Source organism: Harpia harpyja, chromosome Z (assembly GCF_026419915.1).
Source record: "Harpia harpyja isolate bHarHar1 chromosome Z, bHarHar1 primary haplotype, whole genome shotgun sequence".
Classification (NCBI taxonomy): Eukaryota; Metazoa; Chordata; class Aves; order Accipitriformes; family Accipitridae; genus Harpia; species Harpia harpyja.
Genome location: NC_068969.1, coordinates 510,760 through 534,988, shown reverse-complemented (window position 1 = coordinate 534,988; position 24,229 = coordinate 510,760). Strand labels below are relative to the sequence as shown.

At 40.1% G+C, this 24,229-nt stretch overlaps 1 protein-coding gene and 1 long non-coding RNA gene across 2 annotated transcripts in view; one reads left to right on the top strand and one right to left on the bottom strand.

Annotated features, from left to right (window-relative positions):
• Positions 1–24,229, bottom strand: part of FGD3 (FYVE, RhoGEF and PH domain containing 3) — a 118,291-nt gene that overhangs the window by 7,877 nt on the left and 86,185 nt on the right. Inside the window, exons 8-17 of the mRNA XM_052777037.1 lie at positions 21,020–21,158; positions 20,117–20,175; positions 17,029–17,175; positions 16,366–16,458; positions 15,813–15,892; positions 15,350–15,380; positions 14,750–14,851; positions 10,693–10,755; positions 4,541–4,663; positions 2,409–2,561 (exon numbers count right to left, since the gene is read on the bottom strand). Of these exons, the coding sequence (XP_052632997.1) occupies positions 2,409–2,561; positions 4,541–4,663; positions 10,693–10,755; positions 14,750–14,851; positions 15,350–15,380; positions 15,813–15,892; positions 16,366–16,458; positions 17,029–17,175; positions 20,117–20,175; positions 21,020–21,158 (990 nt within the window). The remainder of the gene's footprint in view (positions 1–2,408; positions 2,562–4,540; positions 4,664–10,692; positions 10,756–14,749; positions 14,852–15,349; positions 15,381–15,812; positions 15,893–16,365; positions 16,459–17,028; positions 17,176–20,116; positions 20,176–21,019; positions 21,159–24,229) is intronic.
• Positions 730–3,560, top strand: LOC128136818 (uncharacterized). Its single transcript, XR_008233488.1, has 2 exons — positions 730–1,365; positions 3,082–3,560. It is a non-coding gene; the product is annotated as an uncharacterized LOC128136818 (long non-coding RNA).

The window sequence follows — 24,229 nt, the reverse complement described above, 5'->3', positions numbered from 1 at the left end:
TCCATTGATGCTTACACAGGCAAAATACTTAGAATTAAGTATAAAACATACTTAATGTAAGCTGTCCAGAGTCCAATAATACTGTAGGGCAAACGCTGGATAGCCCATAACTGAACAAAAGTTTAATCATTATTATATACCATCAAGAAATAGCACAATTCCATGTAATAGAGGCAGATGCTGAACTACTGTTCCCAGCGGACATGAAGTTAAATTCCACTTCCACCAAAAAAATTGAGAATGGTAATTAAGATGATGCAGCTAGTTTTTTGCTTAGCAAAGTAGGCTGGGAGATTATTTCAAATTAATGCAAAAGGTGTATTAACAGACACTCTTGTGCACAGATGCAGAGAGATGTGAGCCAGATCAAGAGAGCACCAGGGCAAAAAAAGATTCAAAGAAATTTTTGTCTTCTGATAGAAAGCAAAGAAAAACAAAATTCCTGTTCACATTAGACTTTGCACCAAAGTCTCCAGGGGTTTTGTGGCATCTGCTAATAACATCTGTAAAGTGGCAATCTCCTCAGCTGCTATTAAGCTTGTTAAGAAAGTTTAATGTAAATAGGAGGGAAAGAAAAAGACCGGCTCTGATCTTTCTTTTTATAAACCTACTTTCTTGCATTTTACCTGATCCTTTGAAGATTTAGCAGAAGGCTAGGAGCCTGAGCATATGAGGGAAAAATGACTCTTTTCCTTGGGTTTTTACAGCTTTCTGCTGTAATCTGCTTTCTAAAGTAAAGCCATAGGTCACATTTCACTGGTTTGCTTTTTGGCTTTTCAGATTAATGGCGCTCTCGGCTGGGTAGGTGTAGGTTTTCACTTTACTGGCAAACAGCTCTGCTGAAACAGTGCTAGAAAGTTTATCATGAGATACCACAGACTATACTGATGCATATTAAGCGCTCATCATCTGTAGGCATAGCTGTAGTGTATATCTGAAGATTTTGATGGTATCAAGCTCTGGATCCAGAATCTTCTCTGCGGTCTGCAGGTGTGGTAGTTCAGGGAAGGGCAATGTGCATTTGTAGCTTTACCCCACTTTGTACATCTGAGACCCTGGATGCGTTTGGGTACAAAGCTGATAAAGAACCTGAGCAGCAGAGTTCACTCTGGGACACTGTGCTGGTGTAATTTTACTCGTGTAGCTACATTTAGTAGCCTGGAAAGATATACGACATGCTGGGAAGCAGAGCGGGGCAGGGTCTAAGACTACTATTTGAGGAAGCATTTGTCACAGGAGCTCTGGATATGTTTCTTGCTCAGAGTCTAGCTCTTTTCCATGTAGTTTTGTTCTGATGAGGAGTATAACAAGGCTGGGAAGCAGTCTGATGGCTGAGAGGTGGCTTCCAGAAAGATGTTTTTCAAGGTAAGATGTTTTCCAGTATAGGCTGCAATTGTTCCCCAATTTTCCATGCAGTGTTCAAAGCAGGACGGTGTAGGTCAGCATATCAGGGGGAAGGATGGTTTCCAATGAAGTTAAGTTCTCAGTGTGTTAGTGGGTCTCTCAAGAATCTGATGTCCCTGTGGGTCCACTTTCAATTGAGATTAATGTCCTCTTTTACATATGCAGTGACTTCTGGCTGTATTTCACAGGTAAAATAAATAAAAAACTTTTCTTCAAGGTGGCCCATGAAAAGCGTGGCATGTAATGGTACTCACAGCTCTGCCCATAGTCTAAAAAAAGCATTGGTAAGAGAAGGTTCAGTTGTTGTGGATGAGGATAAAACAAATCAGTTTGCCAACATGTTTCTTGTTCTTGTAAAAAATAAGGGTAGGATGTGCTGCTATTATGGTATAAAGCTTGGTGACATCTGTGGCAATTGTGAAGCAGTAGTTTACACAGTATAATTTGTGGAAGTCACATCTTGGAGAAAAGAGTTTGCATTATAGCAGGTTTGAGAAAGTTTCAGTGAATCCTGATAGTCTTTCAGAAAGATGCCATGCTTTTGAATGATCAACTAAGAAAAAAATTTGTTTCAGTGATATTTTGACAGGGTGTGAAATAAGGAGTGCAAAAGTATCTTCTATATGGAGTTAAAAGAGAAAAAACAAATCTTGTTTTGTCAATAGTTACTGTGCAAAACTCAAGACTGGAAATGCATCATAATAAAAAGAAACCAGAAGTTTTTCCTCTTTTTTGATACTTTGAAAGCTGAAGCTTAGCTGCAAAACCTGTGTGCATCCCTGTATGATCAGTATCCTACGATGAACGCTCACCATTTACAAACAGCATTCAGGCTGCATGCACATTCAATACAAGTTTTAGGCCAGAGGGTCAAATATCATGGTGGGGGAAAAAAGGTAACCAAACAATTTTAATTGTTTTCAATAAATACATTTAAAAAAAAAAAGAAAAAGGACTCACAATGGCAGCTAACACCCCAAAAGTTTCTTAGCTAAATACTGTACCTCTGCAGCTAGTCTTTTCTTTTGTTCTCCGACTGCTTCCACTCCAGGGCTGCATGGGCTTGCTGGTAACTGCAGAAAACACTCTTTACACACTCGATTATGACGGCTATTATCTGCAAGTGGTTTAAACTCAGAGCATTTTGCACAGATCACCTGTATCAGAAAGACAGTGCTTTATTAGCCATCATTAAAACATAACCCTTCTCCAAAGAGTGACTTACGGAATGGTTGTTATTAAAGTAAAATCCAGAAAACTAATGTAAGCGTAAGATAGAGTGACCAATATAATATTTACTTTATTTACCTCCATTAATTATTAATGTTTTTGTGATCCCATGCTGTGTACCAATATACCTAATTAAAGAAAACATATGCCTTTTGGGAAATACTTTATGATTAACATCATGCAAGTTTGCTTTTCTTATAAGCCTTTATGAGTCAAAAAGGGCTTGGGCTGACAAAGCAATTAGTGCTTTTTAATGCCAATCACAAAATGGTCTAGGAAGGTCTGATTTTCACAGTAAAGGTGGCTGACGCTTCCTCATCAATTAGGCAGTTCAGCATGACAGAACTGAGGAATCCAAAAATCACCGACCATTTTAAGACCATAGTCCAATATATTATCCATTAAAAACTAATTGCCAAATTAACAACTTTTGATTCCTTTCCTCAGCTGCCAGGAGCACACAATGACACGTCAGTCCCATGAAACCGGCGCTTGTGAAGAGTGATGGATCTGCAGCTCTGGAACCTGTTTTCACGCTTAAAATCTGACTCTACCACTTGCTGTTGCACAGCTGCTCCAGGGAGAGAAACTGTCCCCTGGGGTGCAAGGCAGGGACAGTCAGCCCGATTCAATATCAATTCTGAATTTACTGTACAATAATACACCACAAACACCCTTCAGGTACAAGTATATGTTATCATATGCTTCACTGCAAGACGTTAATTACTGTATGAAGGTAACTGCCTTAATTCAGCAAGTGAAGCACCATTCTGCCAAGTTATATAAACAAAAAACAAGCTAGCATTTTTAGAAACATGACGGTCTTTCCTTGAGATGAATTAACTTCTTTAATTTGAATGCTATTGCCACATCACAAAACATCACATAACCGACAACTATTTAACAATAAATTATTAATAATGTGATTGTTGTTATCTCTCTGTGCATGGGGGAAAGCTATTATTTCATTTCTTTAATAATCCTGAGCTTTGCAATGGAACATTTTAAACCTCCAGAAATGTATTTCATTATTTTAGTAATTATTAATGAAAACAAACCCGGAAGGTTGAAAACCCCAACTCCAGTGCAAAATTGTCTCCTCCACAGTAATTTTATTTCAATTGCTGAGACTGAGGTTTCTTTAAACATCTTAACTATACATTTAGGTCTCTCTTCAGCTGAAAATTTATCTCCACTTCAAATGAATAGGTATTTAAATAACATTATTCTCTCCTAGTTACATTAGGAACACTGAACCATGAAACTCAAGTCACAGAAGGCAGGCTTCAAGTCATATTACAGAAATCAATCTCATCTTGGCTGTGGTTGTGATTTTCGGAAAAAAACCCTGAGAATTAAGCTGTCATTGAATGGCACTGGGGAAGGGTGGCTAAGTGCCTTCAGTAACTCGGCCTTGAATCTCCAGGACTGATTTTTTTTGACTTTTCGAGCAGGAGGAAACCACTTTGGCACAAGCAATTCTTGACATCTGCTTTAGGGAAAGAAGAACCCATCTATCTTTAATATAGCATGTTCAGTTGTTCATCCTGGAAAGAGCTGCTGTGTGAAGTAAGGCTGTCAGAAGGCCATTCTGTTTCTGCAAATAAAATATAGGGGACAACTCCCTCCCCGGCTACATGCACATCCCCAGGGAAGGCACTACCTTTCTTTTCATCCACTGAGGCACTGTATTTGCCTTTGAACCAGCACAGACTAGGCCCCTTGCACCAGTGTTTTGCTCTTTTTTCCCTGATTCCCAGGGAGTAAAGCAAGTGGGAAGATCTGCTCTGTCAATGATCTGCCATGAACCAGAACATCTTTTAGTTCCTGCACTGAAAAAATAAAAAATTCTCTTCAATGGTCTCTGCAGAAGAAACAAAAAAGCTCAGTACATTCTGATACTTACTGCCCCACACTGCTTACAGTGGTGCCTCCTTTTAGTAATGGAGTTAAAGCTTTCGCTGCAGCTCTTACAAGCCTGTTTCTCCTTGTCTCGCTTAGATTTGGAAGATTTCCTACAGGAATCACTCTGAAATGAAAAGTACAATTATGTGACATTTAAAAAAAAAAAAAAAAGATCGCAAAACAATTCATGGAGTTCTCCTACTGACAAAGATGCTCTTTGGGTTTCACGCCATTTTAGAAAAGAATTCACATCAACTCTGCTGATGACCTATGGCTGGATGGCTGGCTCAGCCATTGGGTGTTTCTGGCGTGGCATCATATGATCTCAGATTGCTAAGTCAATTCCTCAAGTCACTCTCTGCCCACTTGTGCCCTTACTGCCACTGAGCGGCCTCATCTCACCATTTGTTGGTAAGGAGGAAGAAGAATTGGCAATGTGGGCTTCTCAAGAAGAGCTTTCCTTCCAGCACTCATCTCCTCCTTCCTGCTGTAACGTCTCTTGGTTAAGGTAAATGTTGTTGACTTCATGAGTGCGTTGTAAGCTCTTCGGTTTGTGGGGAGGAGATGAGAAGGTTTTGGGAAAAATGGCTTGACTGAAGAAGTGAACGGTGCTGGCAGTGGATTTTTGCACCACCCAACTTCAAATCCTTAATTTAGGAGTTTCCTTAGGCTCCCTCCCAGCCCATGATGAAACATAAAGCTCCTCAGGAAGACAGGGACACCTACTCCAGGGACCTGCTATCAACTGCTCTTGGCAGAAGACACTTTCTATCAGCTGTCTCGATAGCCAAGCAAGTTTAGCCTCTTAAGCTAAGCACCTAAGCTGGCACTTGGTATAAGTAAACCCAATTGTACAATTTTTTGATAAACGGAGGAGCATTAACATGACAACATGCAGTTCACAAAATACAGCTTCACATAGAACTTCAAGTGGACCCCCTGTTTTGTTTTCTTTTTTAATAAATACTATTCCTCCTTCCTAGTCAGGATGGCTACGTGCAAGGGAACAGCAGCTCCCTGGGGGTAAGCCTCGGGCACCCCCAGCCAGGCAGCATCTGCATGGAGATCCAAGCCCGAAGGATGTGGTTGCATCATGTTCCTCCGGCACAGCTCTTTCATGAGAAGAGGTTTGATATCTCTCTTCATTTTCGTTTGCTTGACACAATCATTTAACAAACTACTGGGAGAAGAAACATTTCCTCTAAATCAAAAGAGCAGAGGTATTTTACATTTTTTCTGAGAATCAACCAGGTGAAGACCAGGCCCATTGTAGGTTACACAGATTCTGGACTCCTTGACAAGCCCCCTTCCTCTTAAACCACATGTGCCTACTAAGTCACAACTTAAGTCCCCTTGAGAGTGAACAATTGGCTTAACAAATTTCCCCTTCTTCAAAGCCTCTATTTAACACAAAGATGGGGGCATGTGGGGGTGGAAGGAAAGGCAGCAGCAATTACAATTAGCAGTGGCTGCCCACGGATCACCAGGCAGGTGTCACCAGCACTAGGGAAATCCTGCCTTTCGCCCTAAGGTTTCACCTTACGACTAACCTGCAGGTTGGGACTAACCTGCAGAAGTCACTAATACAGGTTTTCAGGCCAATTAAAAAAAAAAAAATCAGATTTTATAAGCTGACACCACTCTTTCATCTTTCAGCCTCCTTGAGTCTCTGCCCTGCCATTCCCTGGTTACAGAGGAAGGCATATTGTCTTTCAGCAGAGCTACTGAAACCACCCTGGCTTGTAACGGCATTACACAACAAAACCACAACTAATTACTTCTAATTGGATTGGATCTTCTAATTTTTATTATCTTTTCTATAGCTGCAATAGCAATGTTTCAAACTTGTATACAAGTACATAGGACATTTTGCAATTCAGCTTGGTGAAGCACAGTCATATGGATTTGTTCATTCAGGAAAATCACTATACCCCCATATACGTACATATTAATTGCTCAGCAAAACAGAATGCCTGCAAATTCAAGTCCTCCCCCACACATAAGCAGAGTGCAGTATTTCACTTTTCTTGTGAAGAACCAGATGTAACCAGTATGACGTTGAATTACACCAACCGAACAATGCCTCGGATGAATCACTGGCAAAAACGTTCCTTTCAGGCTCTATTAGACCCCTCCAAGTAAGGCGTACAATTAAGGCGATTCAAAAAGCTTTTACTGATCAGCAGCAATCTACAGAGTAACTTTTTTATTTGTATCACATATATTGGCTAAAGTCAGCGATTTCTCACTCTGATTTTGATGCCAATGCTATTTAATTTTTTAGAAGACTGATTTTCCGTCCACTGGCTAGGGATGGGTTCCCCTTAAGTCATTAGATCAGAACATTTCCTCACTGGTCAACTTTATTTTTTCTCTTCTTAATAGTTAAAATTTGCATATAGCATAACAAGCCTTTTGATTCTCATGTTAACAACAATTTCACTAGTGTTACTGCAATGGCAAGAGCATAAATCAAGGCACCATTTAGCCTTGTGAAATGTGACTGGAAGATAATCTTGACGAATGCTAAACAAAACCAGTTTGGCTTTCAATCGATACCTACACGTGCCTGCATAGGAAAAATGCTGAAGTTCCTCTAACATGAATTGAATGGACTGCTTCATGTGGAGATTGGTTAATTTGATTTGTACTTCAATAGGAGTATCCATCATCACCCACATTCATGTTTCTATAACACAGATAAGACTCAAGTTGAATACTTCCTCTAATGGATTCATATTTGACTTCCTCCTCAATGTGAAACAGTCCGGACAGTGTTCACTTTCAGAAATACATGACCCATATATTTGACAAAAGAAAGGAAGCAGAAAGGGTATTATATTGGGCAAGATTTGTTATGACAGTTACGCCTGAGCTTTTATTTTAGACCATTATATCTTAACTTGTGCTGTAGCATACAACAAGCATTTAATACTAACTTCACTAACCAAAAAAGGCCCTGTATAAAGAGGTCTTTAAGTGTTTGATGAATACCAGCCATGTTTCATAATATTTCTCAACATTATAAGATGACAGTGAGAACACAAGAGTTTGAAACATTGCTATTGCAGCTGTAGAAAAGATAATAAAAATGAAAATGTATTTTCTTTACGACTTGGCAAATTCCAAAGGGCAATTATAGAAGAAGGACTTATTCAATATTATGTTATTTAACTGCTGACACTGGGAAAGAATTAAGAAGCCCTTTGCTTTCCATCCCTGTGAAAGCCATGAGACGTTGCTGCATGGGCAGTCCCCCCATCCCACCCAGCGATGGCTCAGGAAGTTGACCTCGCCACATACTCGTAACTGTACACCATCTGAACAGAGAGGTTTTTGTAGAAAACAAGGACGTGCATTGTAATTCACAAACCTTGTTCATCCAAGATAAATAACAGTCACTTTGCAACTGTATCCTTTATTACACAAGCTACGTTGTTTACTGTTGATGTATGTTAAGAGGGAGGTTAATGCGAAGCTGGGCTAGCTTCAACTGGAATATCTTGATACTAATGCACTTGAATAATTGTCATATTTCTTATCTTTCTTGGTGTACCCAGCTCTGTTTTGAAGCTGGTGAGTCCAACAGGGAAAAACACTTGCATAAAATCTGTTCAGAGCTAGTATCTACAAAAACTTCTTTCAGACTGGGCTGTTTTGACCACTGATTTACTTTTACTCTACAGCTGCATTTAACTCTCTAAATCTTGACAGTTTCCTCCAACTTTAAAATTTTGGTGGAAAAAGAGCGTATACCCCAGCAAGAGGTACAACTCATGCCTAGAGCTAAGTGACTGCAAGGTGAAGGTCTGTGGCTGGACTGCTTAGGAAAGCAGACATCACATCATTAGTGAACCACTGGAGCCTCCATTTGCTTCAGAAAAGCAGGGAAGAAACACTGAAGAGCTGGTAGGAACAGCACGAAAACCAATGGGCTCAGGAGACTTGTTCTGTTATTTATTACTTGCTATATATTTCATGCTGTCTGGGCCAGTAGGTAGAAGTTAAGTCTCAATGCTGTACATGCAATATACACAGTTTGATGAGACTCTTATGTGGGCAGAGTATGAGCAACATCGGGGTTTCAAATCTTTTTCTTCTCATTATGCTTACACAGCTGCATATTTTCCATTTACAAATTACATATCTGGAGACACTCGCAATGGGGCAGAACATCAGCAGGTGCTTCTGGAAATGCTGAATATATGTGAGAAATTAATTTAAATTATATTGTATATTTTGTACTTTGTAACGCAGCAAAATTATTTAGTTTGTTTCTCTATATGTCAATGTCATACGTGCCAGGTTACATGCAAGACAATCTTCCACTGGCTTGTACTTTCCTCGTGCAAGCAGAAGGTTGAGCATAAACTGTGCTAGCAGTGCAGTGCAGCGAACAGTTACCACAATGCTGTACAGCAAGCAGATTATACTTCCTGCAGTAGGTTTTCACTGTCTGGTTATGCTAATGTGTAACACTGAAGAAAAACCCAGCAGACTCTTCGGTAGACTCAGCAGAACCACAGGAAGGAGACGGTAGTTTGCTGACCACCACTACCACCAAGTGGTTTGCATGTGGAAGCTGTTAAGCACAGAATGTACTTGCTCATGCACTCACTGAGATGTTTCTAAAGGGATGTCATCATCAAAAATTAATATTTTCTAAAGCTGCAACTAATATCTGAATTCATTGCTCATGCTGATGTTATCCATTTGCTACAATACAGCAGAATGAGATCCCAGAATCAATACTACACAATTTTGCATATCTTTAGCTTTGTGTTTTTTATCAACTCCATTTTTATTTCTATCTCAGGAATTAAATTTTTCTTTAGATACACAACTTCAGGAAAATTACTTAATGTGACAAGATATACTATGCAAATCACTGACAACTATTTATAATTAACTAAAAAGATCTAATTTTTTAAAATTTAATTACAATTAAAATTTACATTTCCCTAAGAAACTTAAGACCAACAGAAATTTTTATGTGTTTGTTTTTTAATACTGTATAAAACATCTTTTTCATTAAGTAGCATCTGTATGTAACTCAAGGAACAGGGGCAGTAATTGCAAAACTGACTACATATAAATAAAAAATTGCTTAGGGAAAAAACGAAGTGTGAACAAACAATAAACAGCAAGGAGTACACTAGTTACAAGCACTTATTTTTAATAGGCTCTTGCTTGTATAGGTCAGGTTGCTGGCTTGCTTAACAGCTTTTCATTGATACTCTGTAAACTCTACCAGTAGGCTACAAGTTTGGCCAGAGGTCTGGAATAGCCTGCTAAGTGGCTCCTTTGTTACTAAAGAGGTCATGCTAATACATAATATCCTATAGTATGTCTCAGCAGATAAGGTTTTTTTTGGTTGTTGTTGTTTCTTTCTGTTGGGGCTTTTTTCAGTAAACTCAGCTGACGCTAAGGCATTTCCTGAAAGTCTGTTATTCTCAGAAGACATTTTAGAAGGGAGAGATAAGAATGCTAAAAAATAGACCTTATTAAGGACTCAAAACCTCTGGTTTGACTCAGCAGCAGTCACAAACGTTGTACAGAACAAAATGAAAAATACCTTTAAAAGTATACTTTGCTTTTGCAGCAGCCAATCACTTACAAGCCAGAGGTGTATGAAAGTACTACCATCTCCTCTATTGGCAGAAACATGAAAAGCACACTAATGAAAGAAGTGTTAAGCAAAGTTCGGTTCTGGAGATGAAATCCTGAGTTACACAGGATGACAGTATTAACCAGCCAGATTTCCTTGTCTCTCTTTGCCCCCCTCCCCCCAAGCATTCAGTGTAGCTCCCTATCAGAATTTAAAAACAAACAAACACCCCCCCCCCCCCCCCCCCCCAGTGCTACAGACGTAACAATCAACTTCCCTCCAGCTAGGTTCCCCATAACTAGGTTCACACACATGTGCAGCTGTATCTGGAACAGGAGGATTTAAATTCACTGATGGTGCAACTCTACAAGTAGCTGTGGCTGTAACTTAGCCAAGAAGCTAAGGACAGCACAGCTGCAGCAACAGACAGCAGAATATAAACCAATATACTGAAGTATCTCTGATTTTTTTTCTGCTACAAAAGAAACATAACCAGTCCCCGCCCCCCGCCTTGCTCTACCAAATATTAGCTTCAAATTACTTACCCCTCCAAATGCACCACCACTATCTGCTCCTGGCATTGATTCCACCGAGCTGGTGCTTGCTATCTAAGGGCACAGAATGACACAGAACAATTTCAACATGGACATTCTTCCTAAAACCTATTAAACACTGAAAAAGAAAACATGGCATCATTTGCTTTTAGCCCCTTAGCTATTTGCTTGTGAATACACTTCAATTGCACACATGCTCATCCACCCTCAAATACTGGGTTGATTATGAATTGGGTGACTTTACAGATGGCACTGAATTACCAAGCCTGCTTTTCACTGCAGCGAGTGCCTATCCCCATAAGCACTGCAGAAAGCAAACAGCCATGTTTTGAATTACACCGCTCCATTTGAGCCCTGCAAGCCAAACAAGCAAGTGCTTTGTGTAGTCAGTGGATTCTGAGGAGGAAGAATATTTGCTTCATTCAAATAGTACTCAGTTAAGTTTTTCTTAATTGCAATACATCTCTTAATAAATGCAAACTGGCATCTATATATATTCAATAAATATAAAGGGCAAATAACAAGCTTATGTGCACCAAAATCATAGGCTACATCCTAAAAGGAAAAGCATCTCATCTGCCATTAATTTACAGGGAGTTTTCTAGTTTACAGGGGATTCTCAAAATATTAGACTCTTTATGAAAAATTCTCCTGTTATTCCCATAGATCATTCTTCCTTTGCCAATTAGACAACATCTCATGTTTCGAGGTTATCCAAATCTCCAGTGCATTTTTGCACTCCAGCTTCACTCCACTTGAAAGCAAAAAGATTTAATCTCTGTTATTAGAAACAACCTGAACTGTAGCTTTGAGTAAGCAGCCCAATTGAAGAGCTATTCATTCTGATACCTAGTTGTATCTATTTATATACTAATACAATCAATCGACTCTTGAGAACAACCGTCCCCTGGGGCTAGGGCTGTGCCACCCCCCGAGCACTTCCTCAGGGAATGCAATTTAATTAAAGGGAAGCATCATGTACTCAGCTACAGCCAACTATTTCTGCCTCCCCCAAAAAACCAGCAACCCTAGGGTCTTCACATCATCTATTCCCCAGTCCCGTGGAAAGGGGTTTCTTTCCACTGGAATCCTAATCAACCCAGGTGTTTAGATCCCTCTGCCCAGTAAAAGGACATCTGTGTGCTGGGAAAAGGACTTGGGAAGGGAAATGGAAAATGTGGAAAAAAAATGGGGTCTGAAGGAGAGATTGAGAAAACCCCCAGCAAGTTTAGGGAAAAGAGGAAATTCCTCTAGTTGCCTGTTCTGATCCCCATGCTCTTTTAATATTTATTTGGAATAATGTGCTAAAAATCAAGTACCCTCTACTCTTACTTAACCTGGAAAAGATTTCAAAAGGGCTTCTCCCTCTTTTGTTACCACTACCACTCAAAGCATGTAAGATTTGGTATGAGGAGGACAGTTATTCATGTGTTTGTCAGAACTACCCCAGAGCTATGGGGAGGAACAGAAATGGGGGTGGGAAATAATGATGATTTAACAGGATCTAAAAATCATAATTTAACTCAGAGAAGCACTCCCAGGTCTCAAATCTCAGGGATGCCACTTCCACAGAGCTCAGCTCTTTGTGGCACTTTTCCTTGCCAGCCTTCTAACGATGCAGAAACTGGGTCCTTCCCCCACATCACGAGCCTCCAACTTTTCTGAGATCAAGCCGTAATAAAAGAGGTCCTTTTCCTTGGGAACATTTTTAGATGGCTTTAAGAAAAAACTTCACATAGACCTGAAATGCTGCAGATGAAAATGGTAAACAGGGAAACAAGTGTCCTCCTCCTGAAGGAACTAAGCCACAAAGGGACCCTGCAGCTTTCTGAAAATACTTCTTTAAAAGACCACTGCTACAGTCACCCTGCAGGGGGCTGACTGGCAATGACTCTGAATATTCACCTCCTGACAGGTGGGAGTTTATTAATTGCTGTAGATTATTGCACAGGCATAATCTTAAGATTCAGGTCAAATGTCAGATCTCTGCATCTCCAAGGAACTGCGAGTCTTCTGTAGGCAAATTACAGGCTGAAGATCAACTCTTAATGCTTGTATGAGCTTATTTAAGTCAGCAGGGAAAACAAGAGCATGGTAAAGAATTGTGTGCAAAGGCATGCACTGGTCACGCAAATAAAATCAATCATAAGCACTGTAACATATCAAATGTATGGCCAAGGATGGGAGAAAAGCAATTTGGCTGTTTTTCTCCAGGCTTATTAGAACCAGAGTCCAATTTCTAGTAGCTGTTACAGATCCAGCCTGGAATCCATGAGTGCATATTTATTTCTTGACTCATGAGAGCAAAAAAGGAAGATTATTGTCATTTTTCCTTCTAAAGCATTCTGCCCAATATTCCATAAAGATAATGAGATATGTATGGTGGATGCTGCCTACAGCAGCATATTGCTACTAAGAACGCTGTCAGTATTTGTCCAGTTTTCCTTACAGAACCACCTTCAGCTCTTTTTAACTGACAGCAATTTCTGCTACATTTAGCCATGACATCAGTTTTCAAAGCTGACTATCTAGATAAGCCAATCTCCTAAAAATGCAGGTTAGCATTCTGGCATAATAGAAATTAAGGTGCATACTGCATTAATATCACAGCCTGGAGATAAACCAGACTTCTGCTCTGCTTGACTTTTATGAACCAGTAGAGTATAAACATGTGGCTACACCATTAAGACAGAAGCAAAATAAAATGGAAATTACAAAGCAAGATAATAATAATGAAGTTGAACAGACACTGTGTCTTAATGGATAGAAATAAGTGTGCTTATTAGTTTGATTATTAGCAAAGATTTTTTTTCCATCAGAGCATCCTGGTTCTGAAGGCAGCCATGAGTTAACTTAAAAATATAGGCATGAATTGATTATCTTCCAATTTTTTCCAAGTATTTTTAGCTGATGAATAGTTCATGATCGGTAAGCTATGCCATATTCTGAAAATGGCTCATTGCTGCCTGCTATCAGCAACAGGATCCTAGACTCTGTGAAGGTTTGCGAAGATCTCTGCTGTCAGTCTGATTAATGCTGGGATGAAAGGAATACCTAGCATCTCTCCCGAGCCCCCTGGGAAATCAGTCAGATAAAAATCCAGCATTATTGAGTCACTGAATCAGACATGGGAAAGGAGAGGTGTCAAAAATGGTTAGGTACCCCCCCCAAAAAAACGTTTAGGAGGGCAGGGGAGGGGGAAGATAAAAAGGTCCCCAAGTTTAGTCTCTGCAGATGGACCTCCTCTCTCTGCAGATGGACCTCCAAGATCTATCATGTATGACCACTGACATCATCAACACACAGGCAGCTCAGCACAAAATTCCTAAAAATTTCCCTCTCCCAGGCCCTCTCCTCTTTAGCTTGTAGCAAAATGACTGAGGCTAAGGTTATCACCATCATTTTCAAGTCTAATGAAGAGATATTATTATCCTCATGGGAATACTTCCAAACCAAAATTCCTAGCAAAACCAACATAGAGTAATACACTGCAGTTGTAGAGAAACAGAATAGACTTTCAAGACTATTTTGCATATTTAGCTGAAGAGTATTCTTTCTGAAATACATTTATTATCTATAAGACAGTATTTTAAAGAAAATTTTAAAATGCATCAATTTCCTTTCAACTCTTTAAAACTTTTAAAATAATAATAAATAAGAAAAAAGAAATAATCGCAGAATGCATCTGTGAGGAGATGGGGAAAGGTAATGAAGAAAATCTCCCAGGCACACAAACATCATTCCAGACAGCCAACCACTCATAACATTGAAGAATTACACCTGTTATGCTAAATGAGACACTAGTCTGGAAAACGTGACTGATAGGTCTCTTGCACTGAATTACCCTGGGTAAGTTATTCCATACCTCCATGGTTGAGTAACTATGACTGATACGCATTTGAAAGCCAGAGAAATGGAGCTGACTGTACCATAATGTAATATAAAAATCAAGAACAAGACTACAGTATTTTAAAGTTAGCCGTGTAGGTCTACTTTAACTGTTGGTAAAACTTAGAGCAAAGAAGGAGAATTAAGCACTAGTACTTACTGAGGAATCGGGAAGATGCTCCTCCTCTTGAGAAAAAGAGCTATTGAAAGCTCTAAATGTCTCACTGTTCTGTTTGTGCTTTTCAATTGTTGCTTGAATGACCTGAGACAAAAATTCCAACAAAGATGAGAAGTGTCACAAAAAGAGCCTTGGCAAAATTCTCTCATAGGAAGATGGTTAGGATTATCATTTTAGTGAAAAACCCTTACACTTGCATAAATGAAATGGAAACTTAAATACCTTAATAACTACGAGTGGTGGTGTCTGTTAAGTTAAAAACTAAGACTGCTATCAGACAGTGTATGTACAAGTCAGACTGCAAGAATATACAAGGCTAATCTCTGATACCTCAATCTCTTCTCTCACTGGGCTTGAGGACTACAGGAAATGGGAACCCATTCAAAGCCCCGTCACTGCCTGGACACAGTGGGTCAGCAGTGGGACCCTGACTGGGGCTCCACATAAGCAGCTTTGCCAGACTGGACTACCCAGCTTCCTCACACAGCCTCACTCATTCAGAAACCCAGAAAGATAATTTTAAAACAGAAGGTGCTGACTGCATTGTGATTTCCACCCATATCATAACACTTTTGTATTAACCTGAATCCATTCCCTCTTCTCCTCTTCTGTCCTGTTAAAACAAAAGAAAAATACGGAAAACATCATAAATGTACTTGCAGTATTTTCAGTGAATTCGATTCACATCTTCACAGCTTTATATCCATGTAGATTTTAGCTTTGCTATCCACTATTTTATAAACATTATTAATAATTGTTGACCTCAGTTATTACAAAACAAATGCCAAAAATATTTGAATTATTAATACAGTGGAACCTACAAGCACTACTATAAACACTGTTGGCATTCAATAAAGCAAATCAACATAGCACTTTAACACACTCTGACTTAGGAACAACATATTCTCTTGCATATGCAAGTTACACATCTCTGATGCCCATCTCCTGGTGTAAAGCTATGTCATACTAGCACAGCCATATCCCCTAGATGGTAAATTTCTACATAAATATTCACAAACCTCGAAAGACAGAACAAGCACCATACCTGGCTTGTAGTTCCAGTGATCTCTTTTTTCCTGTTATTGAAAATGTATGAGCCACATTTTGCTTGGCAATTTCTTGGACCTGTAAAAAGAACATGTCATCTTCTTACTAGTGTCCATTGTCTTTCAATCATTTTTAATGACTTACAAATATATTCATTCTTTGAAATACTTAGTTGAAAGGATCACTCAGAATATAGTACGGGGTAGAAAAAACAAAGGATTGTTTCCATAATTACTCGTGTTGCTACAAAACTTCTGAATCCGTTATCACCAACCAGCCCCTAGAGCAGTAGGGGGAAAAGGTGGCTCCTGTGTCAGCTAGGTGACAAGGGAAGACTTTCAATCAAAGCATGTACAGAGTCACCATTTTCTTACCCACGTTTGGATGATTACTTCATAATAATTAAAAAAAAAAAAAAAGAGATCTAAAGCTAGATTTCAGAATTTTATTGTATTTCTACATACATCTATTGTTACATTTTTTGATTCAGAGGGGGTCTAATGCTATCGAGTGGGGAAGCATTAAAATGGGGGAAAAGAAGAGAGGCAAACCTGCAGTCCTGCAATGTCCATCTTCTCTCGAACACTGAACTTCTGGCCTATCAGCCTCAGTTTTGGCACACAGTATAGCACCATGCTGTTAAACTGTAACAAGGGAATATTTTAGGTTAAGGGATTACACACTGGACAAAGCCTGCATTTTGACAGTTTAGGACTCTGGTGTGTTTTACTCTAAGATGCAGTTCCCAAGAAGAGATTTGAAGAGCAAGCTAGGCTCACATACCATACTTGAAAGAAGTGGACAGACAGAAGCATGTCAGCCAGTCACTTCCCCCTTCTCCCCCTCTCCCTAGTACCCATTTGACTGCCTTGAAAGAAAACAAGAGCTATTCTCTCAGTGTCAGCAAGAGCTGGCCATCTTATGCAGCAAGGTGCTACAGCTGGAAACACACCTCCTCAGGCACTTTGCAAAAAACGCAGCCTCTGAGGAGGGAGATGGGAAAGACCCCTTTGGGCCTGACAAGCCATCAGCAAAGGTACAAGTGTGCAAGGAAGGAAATCCTTAAGGAAAAAGCATCAACAGAAAACTGCTGCTCAGAGGAAGGAGTAGCTGGGCTCAGTTGGTGAATGCTTTTTGTATTTGAGATTAGGAAGATGGAAGTGTACCATTTCATAGCACAACTCTGAAAATAAGCATGCAACAAAAAAACTCACCAGGAATAAATACCTATCCTGCGCTGTGCCGTTCTTTGCTGAAAGTTTCTGAATATGTCCTTCTTTAATGAGCTCATTGGCTGGGTTAACAATATCCTCTTCACCACCAAGTCGCTCGTAGACTTCCAAAAGCTTGTGCATCTTTTCCTGCAAGTACAGAAACCCCAGCAGTTTAATTAAAAAAAATTATTCCACTTGGTCTATTACCCATAGTATCATTTCTGTGGTAAGTGTAAATAAGTAGGAAAGAAAATAGTCTTTCACTTTGGCTATAGCTTTGCATTTTCAAAAATTAATGAATACCTATTCCATACTCTTTAGTACTCTTCCCCACTCTGTATTAGTCACTCATGAGTCATACCTGGATTGTACCATTTTAATGACATTTTGAGATCAATCTATTTGATATTTTTAGATATTCCTATTCAACAATAAATACATATCTTTGGAAGCAATGGCATGAGGTCCAGTAAAATCAGTGGCCAAGTCGGAGACTAGTATGTTACCAAATTGTTTCCAAGTTTGAATTTATTAACTCAGCTTCCACCCCACAACTCAGACTAAGATTTCTGCTGCACTATGATCGTTCCTCAGCTTCTGAGATGTTTCACCTCTTGCATTGTTGCTGATAAAATGGCACATAGGTCTCCATCAGGAAGCATGGTCCTATTCTGCATTTCTAAGCTACATATAAAACCTCAGATGCATGGAGAATGCTGCAGTCCTATGCAGGGGCCTCCATGGCAAAAAGTACCTCTGAAATAGACCAGGACAAAATGCTTAAAATATAGTTTTAATGTCATTCAGGCATCTTTATGTCTTTGTCAAAATTCTTTATGAAGGGATTACTTTTTCCTTTTCAGCAAAGCACTGTTTCTACTTTATATTAAGTCAACCAAACATTAAAAGTCGCTCTACACAGTATTCAAATGGATAAAGGTAACTAGTTCACCCATTTGCAGCTGCTATATTAAGCACTGCAGCAGCTTTAACTAGTCAAAATAAGAAAGGTGTGTAAATCTTGCTACTGAGTTATAGCATGTGGAAAGCTTTGGCTTTCAACCACAAGCTGGACTGATGTGCTCCAAATGGCACTGTCAGCAAAGGGTCAGAAAGTGAGGACAAAGATTTATGCAGTTACACGCAAATATATGTCCAAACACATCTCTAAATCATACCTCTACCTTTCTATAGATTAAGCTGGAATTTCAGGTCTTTACAGACTTTGTTTACCCCCATTTGACTTGAGAATTTTCACCACAAATATACATCACACCAGTCCCTGTCCTAACCTATTCTTCTGACCAACGATTAAACAAACAACCAAAAAACCCCAATAAAAAAACCCAAACAAAACCAAACCGTTAAAATAAACACACTGCAAAACAAAATGGAAGGCAGCAGGCTGTGGACTGAAAATAAATGAGCAAATCACCTAAGCCCCAAAAGGCAGCAGATTTTTTCCCAGCAAATGGGAAGATGAGCAAGAGATCCCACTAATGTAAAAACAAAAAAAACCCAGTGAACTCATCAAGCTATTTTTTTTAGTGGAGAAACTAGAACACTAAGACCAGATCCAAAACCTGAGGGACATCTGCACTTCTAGGGAAAGCCAGCTTTGGAAGCCTGATCTATTTCTTCTACTACACCACAACAGGAGGAAGCATCCAACAGTTCATTCAAACCTCCACTAACTTTTGGAGATATTGCTACAGCCCTTGCTTTTCTTTTGGCTTGGCTCTGACCTCACCCAGCCATTTGCGCCATCCCGCAGGGCTCTGCAGAGGCGCACATGCAGGACAGCGCTGCTCTCGCACTGCATTGCTCCCCACCGACCCTCACCGACTGCCCCAGCACACCCAAGGCACTTTCTGCTGGGACGTGTGAGTTGGGAAACCACGAGGTCAAACCTGAAATTCTTACTCGGATATTTTTCCTTCGAGTCTCTGCTCAGGCAAAACCTATTAATTACAGAAGAATTCAGTGCAATAAGAAGGCCTGATTAGAGGCTTCAGGTTCTTATCAGCAATAAACAGTGGGTGCAAAATTATTATAGCAGCCTTTTCTAATATGTTGTTGTGTACCAACAGAAAAAGCACCCAACACAGAAAGCAACTAGATGGTGGCTTCATATTCCTGCTATCTGTGGAGATACTGTACACAGTCCCCAGCAAAACAGTTGTTCAAGGCTCCAAACCAGAAAAATTTCCACCGAAATATATCCTTATCAAGAGAACACACTAGACTCAAATAGAAACAGATGGTTTCAAAACTGGTTTTCACTGAGACATACTGAAAATACACAGACATCAGTTGGTTACTTCCCTGTAGCAGCCACAGGAAACATGGTCTCATGGTGTCCCTGCCAGCCAGGAGAAGGAAGTAAGGGTCTGATACGGAACGAGACGTAAACCTTGTGCCCACAAATGGTCAGTGAGTGTTAAGCTGGATACACAGCATTTCAGATCTATTAGATACAAAAGCTCCTGAGGGACTTGGGTGCACAAAAGGGGTAGCATCTGTAACTATAAAGTCCATTTACTTTAATGGTAATGCACTAGCTGTTCTGTATGTAAAGCATGTGCTAATGCTCAAAATCTCCATGGTCTCAAACTGCCCAGATTTAGAAGTATAGCTTACCAAAGCTACTGACAAATGCTAAATGCATACTCTGTGCATTTAAGATGAGCCAAAATCAAACCAAAACAACCTCCAGTCTGGTAAAGATCTGTAGGACTAAAAAACAGTGTGAAAATCTGCAAGGACCCCTTATGAATGGACCTAACTGGAATACTTTCAACAATTTTCAGTGAAAAGCAAATAATGAGTTTTATGAAGACCTCCTTTTTCAACTCATTGGGTCTTTAAGAACAAGGAAAGTGAAATTTAGGCCCAACAACCCATGGTAACTGCAATAGGATCATTTATGATAAAGAGAACTCAGATATCCAACTGATATTTAAAGCCTGACTCACTGTATTTGAAAATTCTCCCCAGCCCACTTTCCTGAGCCTATTGCAATGGGGGACCATTGGGTCAACCAAGTGTTTCAGTCAGATTACAATTCCATTATGCAATTTCTACTCACCATCTTTCGGATGGCTGCATTCGAATGGTTTGCTGCTGTAGATATGAGCTCCAGTGACTCTGCAATAAAGGTAGCAACAGTTACGCATTCTCTGGATTGTATCTGTTAATAGCATTTTGGGGTTTTTTTTCACCTCCCCGATTAGTGTTTTTCCTGCAAAATTGTTGTTGCAAACGAAAGGACTGTATTTTTTCCTTCCTTAAAGTAAAAGGAATGCTTATAAGCAGTTATAGACACAATCACTTCTGCATGTTCAGCTGGTCCATGTGCATCTAAATGTTTAATCTTTCTCTCCTGAAAGTCTAGGCGAGTCAAGGCACATAGTGACAAAAAACCTCACCTTCTAGGAATCAACCTACTAAAGGTTAATTTAAGTCTCACTTAAGCCTTCACAAGCATGTTTGTAACAGTGTTTTCCTAAAACAGGGCTTGTGTGCTTATGGTAACGTGAATCCAGTTTTGGTCAGGATCACAAACTCCTAGAAACCAACAGGAGGCCATGTCTCCTGTTTCTTTGTGTTAACAGAGCCTAACCTGATTTCCTAGGGAAGCATGTACATTTAAGACCTTTCTTACTTTCTTCCTCTGGCTATTGCAAGGATGTCCTCCTGTATTTGTCCTTGGCCATACAATGGATTAAATGAAAATGCCAGATGTTCTACCATTACAAACTTCAACATTTTGCCATTGTTCATTTGCCAAAGCTCTCTTCATTCCTAGAGCTGATGTATCAACCCTTTTCTTCTCTAGTCTAAGAGCATTCAAAATCCCTTTGTGCTATGCAATAACTTGATTCAAATCTCCATTTCTACCATAGCCCTAGTTGAAAGTATCTGAACATGTGAAGAAAAAACTCTCCAAGATCTTATTGTGCTCATTAGACAGAGAGGAGTTTACATGTACTTTCAGCATCTTTCCTGTCTGGAGACTCTTCTGGAAGTTTCTTTAAATAGTCCTTAAGGAGAAGCTCATAACGAGGAATCCTTTGCACTGGTTCAAGCATGTGATGCTGTAATGTCAGGTTTCCACACACCTCCTGTTTCTATAATGGAGAGAAAACAAGCACAGAAGGGTTTGGTTTTGTTCCTGTCTTTGGTGTTAAACAGCAATGAAAAATGAGCATTCACATACAATTAGAGGTGCATAAAACAACTTTGCAAGCTATCACAGAATTATAGACTCATTTAGGTTGGAAAAGACCCTTAAGATCATCGAGTCCAACTGTAAACCCAACACTGCCAAGTCCACCACTAAACCATGTCCCTAAGCACCACATCTACACATCTTTGAAATACCTCCAGGGATGGTGACACCACCACTTCCCTGGGCAGCCTGTTCCAATGCTTTGACAACCCTTTCAGTGAAGAAATTTTTCCTAATATCCAATCTTAGCCTCCCCTGGCACAACTTGAGGCCTCTCACTGTCACTTGGGAGAAGAGACTGACCCCCACCTCACTACACCCTCCTCTCAGGTAGTTGTAGAGAGCGATAAGGTCTCCCCTCAGCCTCCTTTTCTCCAGGCTGAACAACCCCAGTTCCCTCAGCCGCTCCTCACAGGACTTGTTCTTTAGACCCTTCACCAGCTTCCTTGCCCTTCTCTGGATGTGCTCCAGCACCTCAATTCTTTCCTGCAGTGAGGGGCCCAAAACTGAACACAGCACTCGAGGTGCGGCCTCACCAGTGCCCAGTACGGGGGGACGATCCCTGCCCTGTTCCTGCTGGCCACACTGTTCCTGATACAGGCCAGGATGCCGTTGGCCTTCTTGGCCACCTGGGCACACTGCTGGCTCATATTTGGCCGGCTGTTGACCAACACCCCCAGGTCCTTTTGTGCCGGGCAGCTTTCCAGCCGCTCTTCCCCAAGCCTGTAGCGCTGCGTGGGGTTGTTGTGACCCAAGTGCAGGACCCGGCACTTGGCCTTGTTGAACCTCATACAATTGGCCTCGGCCCATCGATCCAGCCAGTCCAGATCCCTCTGTAGAGCCTTCCGACCCTCAAGCAGGTATGGGAGCTGACAGGTTTCACTTGAACCTTTGTCCCATGTCTGGCATTTTCTGCAGATACGCAGCAATCTTCTTTTAGATTTTGCGTGTTTCTTCACAGGCTCAGAAAAGATCTTCCCGTCCACGGCCCTGTGCAGCATGCTTCCCCCCAAAGACTATATAAAATCAGAAACCCCACAGGGATATATTGCTTGCTAGAGCTTACTGTACGAGCAGCAGATACACTGCCTACACACCACCTCTGAAAAGGAGCTGCCTCAAATTCTCTTCTTTTTTTTTACTTGACCAAGAAAGGGGGTAGGTTTGAGACTGATTACAGTAAATATTACCCAATAAGGCACCAATCTGCTCTGCTTCCAATGGTACTGAGTGTTGCAGTGTACTTATTTTCATAGGATCCCTATGAAGTGAAGGGATATTTCTATTTAAAAGAGGGGAGGAGAAATGAGAAACACAGTAAGATTAAGTAACTTGTTTTAAAGCATACAGGAAGTTTCTGTTAGCGATGTAATCTGACTCCTGAATCCCACATCAGCATGTTAACCACATATATACACACACACGGTCTTCTCCGTAGCATTATTTTTACATCAGCTCACCAATGCCACATCTTGGTCTGTTCTAGTGTAAGCAACCCCTCAAAACCCACATTAATTTCAGTATGTTTTTCTCAGAGAAAGGTGCTTGTTTCAGGTACTTGTAATTTTCCTCATAACTATTACAGCCCACCACACACTGCTGACTTACCTGATTACTAAAGCAAAGCCTGGAGATAATGAGATGAATGTCTGATAGAAAAATATTAGCTATCCTTCCAGAAATTCAAAGACATAAATTTGCTTTAAAAAATATCTTGTCACAGTGTAGCAGGGTGAACAATATTTCTGTTTTAGGAGATGAAGTGAATTTATTATCTCTCAGAGTTTTACAGCACCACATCTCCCAGAAAATACAACTGGGATGGAAAGAATCAGAGATTCCAGGAAGAACTAAAAGGAGCACAGAACTACACTACTGCATATTAGTGCTTGGTTATATTCCCAAATCCACTTATTATAACCATCTCCATTGTCTTTTTATTCCTGCAATAGGATGAACCTTAACACTGAACAGCAATAGGGAAGCAGAGGAGGAAGTCACTTCAAGGCTCACGTAAGTTATCTTCACTTGCCAAGTGTATCCTCTCTAAAAAGTCAGCAGTGACAAACAGTTCCAAATAGGGAAAAATTAATGTTATGCAATTTTAGAAGTTTACAGAGTTTACACTGCAATTCAAATGACTTTACTAGAGGACGGATAAATGTTTATTCTGTGTTTAATTCATGTGGCAATTCAAACCACAGAAATATATATTAAAAAGCACTTATGTGATGGCATAAGGAGAAAGCTGACCAAAGAAAAGTCCTAATAAACTCACCAGCTATCAAGTGTTGGCCCCAGTAGGTGGATGTGAACTGAACAGAAAGTATGTTGATCTTCAAGGTCAGCTAAAGTAAACTTGGTAAGTCACAGTCATTCACATATAAGTACCATTTGATTTTTGTTTTCTGTTTTCCCTACTTTAGCATAATTAATAATTATTAATGCCTTAAGCTGTATAACTATTCCATTAACAGCTGTTAGGTGGACAGTGCATTACTGCAGGATCACAACAGACTGGTGTTTTGAAAAGTAACTGTGGCTTTTGATAGCACAGAGATAGCTCAGATGAGTGGTCTAAGTATACTGGGTCAAATATTTGCCTACTGCAGCTATGGTCATTGACAGAAGCAAAAGGTGCTGTGATGTTGCCGCTAAAATAACCTACAGTGAAATACTGTTATCAATAGACTTCAGAATTCTCGTATATACATTGCCTCTGTTCATAGTGCCTGTCAAAGTTCTGCTCAGCAGAAATACTCATGGTCTTGGACAGCTGCAGACCAGTTTTGCAGACTGACAGCTAACACAAATTGTTTGTGTTGGTAGCTTGGTGGTGAGAAGAGACAGATGAATTTTAGGGTGGGCAGATGCCTGTGCTGCAGGGAAAACAGTCACAAACTGATTTTCACTTCAGAAATCCGTGTCAGTGGCTTGGCACAAACTGAGGACAGCAAAACGCCTGTGTGC